Genomic DNA, 9,579 nt, shown 5'->3' with positions numbered 1-9,579 from the left:
CATAGAATGGCTTGGGTTGGAAGTGACTTTAAAGATCACCTAGTTCCAACCCCGCTGCCACAGGCAGGGACATCATGAGGCACTGAACTTAAAATTATCACACAATTCAGTGCTTTGAGCATCCATGCTTCCACAACTCAAATTACACTCAACATCAATGACTGAGCTCCACAGATACCTCACGCAAACCTTGATGCCTCATGTGGCTCTGTCTGAGCGGATTACATGCAGAGGCTAAGACCTGCTGCTGTTCTAAAAATAATGATCCCTATATGCAAAACATAGTTCTGACTTCATATCCTACTCACAGAAAAAAAGAACACTTCAAATGACCAGCCAAATCTTGCCAAGACACTGCCAGATGCAACTATGGCCTCAGTTTATTTTCCCTGCTGAGCTTTATGACAGTAAGTGGCAGATAGCAACAGTGTATGGTTGAGGTGACATCAACAAAAGAACAAAGCTGATTATAATCAAGTGAAGGCAAATTCCACCTGACTACCAGGAAGCCTGTGCCCCATTTTTTCCCCAAAAGAAAAATTATGTGTTGCATTTACGGGGCTAAGCCCCCTTCTGTCATGTGTCATGCAATTTTGCTGCTAAAGCTTTCTTTGGATATAAGGAAGGTATTTATGGCATCAGGAAAAGCAGTTCCATGATTCTTCCAGTAGCAATGAGGTCAAGCCGCACTCCTGAGGTCAAGGTCAAGTTCCCTTTTCTCTTTTTTCACTCTTAGAGCACACTGAAGAGCTGAATCACAAATACTAACATCAGGAGTAACAATAGGCACCTCTAAGACTCCCAACAGTAAGTGCTAAGCCCTTCTTTGCTGCTTTTTGTCACTCTATGTAGCATTTTGGTTTTCCATGCTTAACCCTGTCTGCATTGAATAGATTTGGCATAAAACTCATGCTTATTCTCTACAAAAATTACATTAGCAGCGTGTTTTTCTAGCTGTGATTGAGAGAGCCATCCATCACAAACTGCTATGTGTGCAGAACACAGTGTACTCTAAAGCTGAGTACTTCAAAGTCTTGCTGGTACAGCAGTCATTAATTCTACCAGGTGAATGCAAGCACCATGCAGGGGATTACATAAATGACTAAACAATGCAGCTAGTACCAGCAGAGAAAGCAAAACTGGAAAAATTCAGAGGAAGAACTGTGGAATTCTTCTGGTGGTTTTCCTGAAAAAAGTGCCTACAGCAACATATTCCCATAACATCCTGGGTACAGAAGAGCAAGAAAGGAGGAAATAAAAATTCATCAAAGCCTATTTTGCAGTTAACAAGAATGCTATCAGAGCTTGAACAGCAGTACAAATCGCTGGTAGCTGGGGACCTGAGGGTGAACTCAAGCTTACACCAGCTGCTGATATATTCACGTCTAAGCAAATCAAGAAAACACCTGATGTTTATGGTACCTGTGTAAGAAAGACACATTCAGAGCTCTAAAAATCATTCTGCTGTGTTAATGAGAATCCCAATTCGTATGGAACATAAACTTTCTCTAAAAGAACATAGCTTCATAAAAAGCAAAGTGAAAAAGTATGCTCTTTGGATGCATATTCATAACTCCAGTCACTTCTGAGAGAAGACTCTAGCAAGATATGCCCATCATTTATTAAACAACAGAGAAAAGCAGATCAGCATTAATCTACCGGTCAATAATGACTATTTAAGTTCATGTTACCTACTAATAAAACAGTATATTCGGGTGAGAAACAAAATTGATCTGGTTTGCATGTACAAGAGGTGAACAAATTCAGGACTAAAAATGGTACTTAATAAGAATTACACTAATGGAATGTCAAGGAATGTTTTGGAACGGAAGAAAATTTCTCTGATGCAGAGTTGTAGAAAGACTGGGACTTCAGCTAATCTCAGAAAAAATATGCAAGACATAATTTATTACCTTTTGTTCTAGGTGAACCTCTAGTTACTACTCAAAAAGATACACAACTATCAGCTGCTTTGATTTCAACATTAACCATCCTCATCTGCGTAAATGCCTATTTGAGCCGACACTTTGGAAAGCTCTTCTACAATTATTTGCTGCTCTTGTCACGCAGGTGATGTGAACAGAAAGCAGAGTGAAAATTACTCTGGTACTTTCCATATTCACCTACAAACCAAAGCAAAATGAAGAAAGAAGCCCTCTGATGGGACTAGATGGAATTAACAGAGGTTAGAAGATTGAGCCTGGGACCATTTTGGCACAGAAAATAGGTGGTAAATAGATATAGTTTCACTTTGACAGAAAAAACCTATTTCCACATCCCATCAGATTTTTTCTCAGTCATTTTAGGAAGAATCATTTTACACAAATACTCCTCAACAACATAAGGGCTAAAGGCACTTCATTACTACTGTTAACCTATTTTATAGTTGTTTTCAATTTTAAGACGGACATCATCTGCGATAATAACAACCAATGTCATACAATGTAACAGTGACAGAGAAAATTCTTTGATCTCAGTTTGTAATGAAACAGAAGTTATATTTTAAAAAATCAAAATATTTTAAAAACAAGATTACAAGTATTAAACAAAACCACAGTAAACTCTACATGTATGCTTGATGACACAGACTGACATTGGAACTTTTTTATACAGAGAAGATAAACCTCTTTAAACAGAACTAGACAGAAATACATCTGCTAAGAGATGCATTAAACATTTAAGGTGATAACTTTAAAGTAAACTTGATACGCATATAATATTTTTTCAATTTCACCCAGGTTTATTATCCGTTTTAACAAGCCTGAATTTGTTACAGATTTAAAGCAATAATTCAACCCATTCTATATATTTAAAAAAAACAATCCCACATCATATGGTCAGATTAATAGTAATTAATTTGGATATTTAGGGAAAATCAAAGGCAGAGGCAAGCACTTAAATATTTGTAAGAAAAAAAGACATGATTCATATATATATAAAAAATGCTGTATTGAGAATTTCCACAAAAATTACATACTTTCTCCCACTTCCAAAACATTGTAACCAATAAAATGATAAATTTCTATTAACTGAATTTTCACGAAAAACAATTAAACATTTTTCCCTCAATTTAATTAGTACCTGGTTTCCTTGGGATTATTAAATTAGTAGTTTTGTTGGCCTTCTATATTATTCAGCTAACCAGCAGGATTGTTTATGCCCCCAGACAGCTGATATCAAATACATATCTTTGTACCAAAAGTCTCTGGATTAAATATACATGTCTCAATTATCTTTAACAGAAATAGAAATTAAAGAATTATGAATGGAGTTAAATTTTAATGCTATAGTTGTGAAAATCATGCATAGAATATAATGTAGCAACAGACAGAGATACAAGAAAACAAAATTTTCTGAAGTCATAAAAGCTAAATTAGAAATGTTTAGTATAGTGTGATAGAAAAAGCATATAGCAAATGCTTTACACAGTATTTAGATTAAAACCCAGAATACTTTCTAAAAAACTCTCACTGTTTTTGTATACAGTATTACTCAGAAAACAATTTCTTGATCCTGACAGTAAACTATGCAGTGTTTCAGACTTACACATAAGGTCACCCTTGCAAGTTAATTCATTTACCAAACAAAAACATTAAATAAACTGTATTTAGGGTATAATCTACACTACCACACTTCTGTGCTCTGATACAGTTAACACTCAAATCATAACAGATACATTTGTTAACGTAGAGTCTCTTGGCTTTTTTATTGTGGAAACATCTGCAGTAAGACTGACCACCCCTCCTGGTACGGCAATCAGCATAGGACAAAGCCACACCTATCTTCTAGCAGATAAAACTAAATAAATCATGCCACAATTGACATGTTCCATTCTTCTGTAGGAGCATAACATGTCAGACATTCTCTGCTTCAGTAAGTTTGACACAAAAAAAAACCACCAACTTCCAGTGCTTTTATTTGCCTATTCTCTGGACTACCCAGTCCTGCTGGCAGAGGGGACAGCGATTATTCTGTTTCACCCACAGGGACATGCAGCAATTGTGGAAGGAATGATTGCATTCTCCCCAAACCACTGAAAAAGAAGAAAGAACACGTTCCAGTCACACTCAGCTGTCCAATTAACACCTACTGCAAGGTCCAAACTATCATTCTCAGATGTTTATAACCACTGCAAGCTGCAGAGACAAAACGGGTCATCACTGATTTACCCACTGAGACTGGATTATTATGATCATTACGATACTAGTCAGTTCTCTATCTATCATCAATCCTTTTACTTATTTCCAATTACCAACAAAGAAATGCATATATTCTCACTTTCTTGTACAAAGCGATACAGTTTTGTGAATGTATAAACACATTTATCAGCTCTGCCCAGGAAGTAAGTTCAACTATCCAAGTTCTTCACTTTATCTTCCCCAGTACCAAACTATAGCCAAGGCACTATTATCATGAAAGACCATATCACCAAACTCTGACCTGAAATGCTGTGTTTAAACTTAAATGTATGACATCAAGGAAGCACATTTCATACAATAAATAGCCTCAAAATGGGATCTTAGACCAGAAGTTATTCATAGGCTACAACTCTTTCAACACAACAAGAAGTGTCCGTCTACTCCTGAACAGTATTAGTTACTTTGTTTTCGCCTTATTAGTTCATATTCTTCTTACTACAATACAAGGGTACTACTCAAATGAGTGTTGTAAATTATGTTCTGGGTTTGTTTTCCTCTCTGACTATCTTAAATAAGACACTCAGCAAGCCAATTAAGATACATGGAACAGCAAATCCCTTTTCTCATTAAAACAATCATCAAAACCAACAGTGGATTAAGTTTGAGAGAATATACTTCAAAACAGAAAGAATAAGGAAGGCTTAACCACTGGTTTAAAAGTTAAAGATTTAAAGCAAACTGAGACAATTTTCACTATTTCAGATTAAAATACACCACAATAAAGATTTGCTTTTGCATATATTGGTATGCAACTGAAAGTATATTTATGATTAAAGAGCATTATGGAAAACTCAAGTGATTCCACTTTTTGAAATGAAGAATGAACAAACAAGCAATTGTCTCCACAATGTCTGAATTAAGACTGCAAAAAATACCACTTTCTAACCCCTAACCCAGACACACTTGATTTCAAAACAGAGGATTTTTATTGGTATTACCATTGTGTCTTCTGGCATGCAACTCAGAAAAAAAAAAAAAAAAGAAGCAGCCTGTTCCTAACCACTTCAAAAGTGTACATTATGATCGCCCCAACTACACTCAGGGTGACAGAAACTTAAAACTTCTCAGTTGTGTATGTGTTGACTGCAAATCTGAAGTTTTGTTCTACTGCATGCCTGACATGAAAACTAATTCTATTAGTGCTCAAAGTATAAAGTATTACTAATGTAAAAAGATGACACAACACAGAATGAAACACATTTACTTTAGAGCATTAACAAAATCAGTATTCCCTTCAAACTTTAAAGTGCTCCCTACTGAGAGAAGCTTCAATTGAAAAACAAGCGAATGAAATCACTACATACCAACACAATCTTCTTGTTTGTTTTCAGCTTGACATCTAAGACAGGCATCTAAAAGTAAACAAGAACAAGACTCAATTTGATTCTCAGGATTCCATCTTAAGAATAGGTTTGTCAGAGGAAAATAAAAACTCTAAAACCAATTTACAAAGGTAAAAATCCCAACTCTGATGCCTAGTTCAGCCCTTTAACATTAAATTACCCCTTAAATTTTAAAACAGGACACATGACAAAGAAATATATACCTGACAGAGATCAGAAAGACTATAAACTGTCCAACAAGTTTTATTTTCCATGACTTTAGTATTTTCATAACTTTTGATGGGAAAAAAAAAAACCAACAAGAAATCCAAACACCCCCCCCCCCCCCAAAAAAAAAAAAACCTTCTCCATTTTGTAGATATAACAAGCAGCAGATCCATGCCAAGGCACTCAGGCATATTAAGACCAGAGTAAGCACAAAGCCAAACCCTAATTACAGGACTTTGTTTTCCAGATGTCAGCATCTCCTTTTAAGGAAATCATTCACAAAATTTTTTTTTTTTTTCTTTTTGGCTGTACATCTCTCACCATAACCCCCACCTCCTCCTGCTTTTCATATAGTGGCTTTCCTTAGTAAGTACCTGCACACAATTTTCACAAGAGTCACATACATGTACAAACATACTGGTCAATTTAATAATATAAATCATAGAATCATAAACAAACAGATAAACATCAAACAGTATCTAATTAAAAATATTTATCATCTTTATGCATTCCAGTGTGTGCCTATAGGACTGGATGGCAGGTTCAGGACTCAGTAAGATACAGAAGTTACAACTTACAAGCTTAGCACTGTGCCACAAACATCCAGTGGAAAAATGCTTGTGTTTCTCCTTTGCCCTGCACTGGTGGCTGCAGACTTATGTGCACCTACCACACACAACAGAAAGTGTTCAACTATTATGAGAGTAAACACATCTTCATCTCCTCCAAAGAAAAGGTGATAGTTTAAACAAGTGTCCCACAGGTTGGCCCTGGCCTACGTGTCATTAGTCAGACCATATTTTCCTACATGCCAGGAACATGATATGCTACAGGAATTTAGATTTGAATATTTTTGCTTTCTCTGCCACATACGGTATGTCTATTTTAGGTTTCATGTGCCCAGATACTCCTCATTTTTGCAGGTAATAAAGAACAAAGAAGACAGAAACTCTGAAACAGTTGCCCTTTCCTCAGTGAGATAAAAAGACAGGAAATAGAGGTTCCTGATTGTTCCCGTCAGGTTTTTTTCTGTGCCGTTTAAGGGCCAAGATGCTGGGAAGATTCATTCAAATTGATTCAACTTGTACCATGGTACATCGAAGCAAGCTGTGGCAGACTAGTAGTCACCATAACATCAGCTTTCCTATCTCAGCCCTAGATTTGCAGTTTCAGACAGAGAAGCAGTACAGATAGCTAAAGACAGAAATCACTATCCACCACACCAAGGTAAGCTGTCACCACTCCTGCATCATAACCACAAAGATGTCTGAAGGGTTGAGCAAAGCTAAGTCACTACTGCTGTAACCCAGCCCTTCCCAGCTAACACCTGCATTATTGCTTCTTTCCCTTGTGTTTCTGTGATCCTTGAAGACCACACTGGTTCAAGTTAAACCAGCAGGAAATTAAGATAGCTAACACTTTCCTCCCTTGTAAAAATCAAACTAGTTTTCAATCAAGTACCAGCTGAAATCTGGCATTGCCTCCAACCTAAGGCTCCTGCAGACGCAGTGGCTCTACAGGAGCCAGAGTGGAACTAGCAGGGTCAATGTGAAATTGCTAAACTGAAGTAAGTAATAATCAAGTTTCACGTTTTAACAATGTGGTTTGCTCTCAGAAAAAATGGTTACCAGATTTTTCTGCTAGTTTCAGATGAAAAGTACTCCCTTGGTCTAGATATCAAAAATTATAAACATGCTTTTTTATTTTATACTTTTATAAAAGCTCTGGGTAAGATTTTGTTCATTTAAGACTTTTTTATAGTGCCCTGTTATAGGTTGGCTAGAACAGAATATTATGGTTTATATGGCAGATGAAGCCAATTTCCTATTTCCAGGGTGGTCTCTGGGTCTTTGTTCACCATATAAAAGCAGACAATATCCAAAACATGCTTATAAAAGATGGGAATCTCCCACCACTTCAGTCTGGGCTTTTTTTTTCCTAACACACCTTTCTGCTTTTTCCATTCCAAAGAACGCTCTCAGTAAAGCATGTATGAAAAATGACAGCATTACATATTGTGTCTCAATTCTGTTAAGCCTGGCTTGATTTGCAATATCATGGTTCCTGGACCTATAAAAGCAAGCTGCTGGAGGGAATCCTGGGTCTTTTTTCCTGTCAGACTGTACCAAGCCCAAGTGAGAGGACAGTTATGTCCATGACAACTTGGCACAACAGTAAAAATTGGATTAGATACATAATAGAGTAAGAATTCAAAAATTATACAAAGATCCAGGATAAATATCATATTCGTAAAAGATGTCAGAAAACAGTAATGGCACTCAACAATAAGGCTGCTCTCAAAGTGATTCTCCAGATTTCAAAACCAGATAAACTAACACCTTTTCAATAGATTTTTTGGCGCATTCACACGCGTTAAACTGCACCAGTAATTAGGAGGCTTGGGCAGAAGCGACAGAGAGCCTGGATTAACAGATTTTGGAAGTTAATTTGCATCTACATCCACAACTGCTTCTTTAACAGCCACCCACCACCAGCAACACCACACATCTAGCACTCTGGTCAGCTCGGCTTTAACTCAGCGCTGGAGGAGCTTTCCAACGCGCAGGAAACGGCCTCCACGCTGCACGCACTCCTACACAGGGCAGGGCGGCAGGCCAGCAGCACGCCTCCGGGCCTGGCACACATTCCCCGAGTGCCGCTCTCCTCACGCTGACGGGCCCCGGGCAGAAGCCCAGCGGGCGCTCCGGCCTCCCCCGGCAGGAGGGTGGCGCGGGAAGAGCTGCCCGCTGCCGTCAAGGGAGGGGGCTCCGGGGAGACGCTCCCCCGGCAACTGCATGCAGCCTGAGGTGACCGTCCGGGCCCGCACCCGCGTGTCGCACCCTCGGGCGCTGTGGGCCAGACCCCCGAGGAGACGGCCACCGGGTGCCGAGGGCCGCAGCGCCCTCCTTAAGGAGAGGGTGCAGAGAAGAAAGAGGAGGCGCGGCGGAGCCGCCCCCCTTCTGCCGTAAGCCGTACTTGTCTCCTCCGCCCGCCATGAGGGCGGGGCAGCGTAGGGCGGCAGTGCAGCCCCTGCCCCACCGACTGGGCGACCCCTGCCCCGCAGCGGGGGCGGCCGCCATTGCTGTCGGGGCCTGCGGGCTGGCGCTTACCCATGACCTGCACCCGGCAAATGGCGCAGGTGTCGCACTCAACATCCCAGCTCCACATGGCCACCGCGTTCCACTTCTTCAACGAGAACATCTTGTCGGGACCGCCCGCCTTGGAGCCCGCCGAACCTGGGTGCGAGAGGGGAACACCCGGCTCGTCCCCGTCCTCTACATCGGCCATGGCGGAGGGGCGGGGACGCGGCGCCGGCGGCCGCCAGTGCTGGCCTGCAGCGCCACCTCGCGACGGCAGCGGGGCCGCAGGCGCTGCCCCCGCCCGGCCTGTAGGCCGCCGGCGGTAACGGTGAGGCTGAGCATGGGCAGGCGCTGCCCCGCCAAAAGGGGCGCTGCACGGTGAGGGGAGGTGACACCCCTGGAGCCTAAAAATACAAGGTATGGGTTTAGGCTAAAGGGAGCCTAAAAATGCAATGCTGAAGGTTATAACTTTCATCCACATTATAGGAGACACAGTATGAAAATTCCTCCTGAATTCCTCTTGTGAAAATGCAACTATCTCAATATTCCAAATTCTCAGTCTACAGCCCGTAGTAGCTGAAAGTTAAGCCTTGTTAGAGAGCAGTAATCCTTCATGGAAATGATCAGTTAAGCATGTCTATGACATCAAAGTAGGAGAGTCTGAATATACTTGCCAATGTATCAGCTTGAATTTGTGAACTGGATAGAAAAAGAAAAATCAGCAGAAAACAGATGAGAGTTGTGAAGTGC

At 40.3% G+C, this 9,579-nt stretch overlaps 1 protein-coding gene across 2 annotated transcripts; it reads right to left on the bottom strand.

Annotated features, from left to right (window-relative positions):
• Window positions 1–366: 366 nt before the first annotated feature.
• Window positions 367–9,088, bottom strand: RNF7 (ring finger protein 7). Of its 2 annotated transcripts, none has more exons than XM_057417137.1 (3): window positions 8,860–9,081; window positions 5,504–5,551; window positions 367–4,033 (listed from the first exon to the last, which is right to left on the bottom strand). In XM_057417137.1, the coding sequence occupies exons 1-3, from the start codon at window positions 9,035–9,037 to the stop codon at window positions 3,915–3,917; spliced, it is 345 nt and encodes a 114-aa protein (XP_057273120.1). In that variant the 5' UTR covers window positions 9,038–9,081; the 3' UTR covers window positions 367–3,914. The 2 variants fall into 2 exon arrangements, with proteins under 2 accessions (XP_057273120.1, XP_057273121.1); XM_057417138.1 differs by having other exon boundaries at window positions 3,977–4,033; window positions 8,867–9,088.
• Between the last annotated feature and the right edge of the window lie 491 nt (window positions 9,089–9,579).

This window comes from Pezoporus wallicus, unplaced genomic scaffold (genome assembly GCF_028554395.1).
Source record: "Pezoporus wallicus isolate ANWC-B61680 ecotype Strahan unplaced genomic scaffold, APGP_CSIRO_Pwel_v1 contig_360, whole genome shotgun sequence".
Classification (NCBI taxonomy): domain Eukaryota; kingdom Metazoa; phylum Chordata; class Aves; order Psittaciformes; family Psittacidae; genus Pezoporus; species Pezoporus wallicus.
Note: the sequence above shows the minus strand (reverse complement) of the source record. Positions and strands in the feature narration are given on the sequence as shown.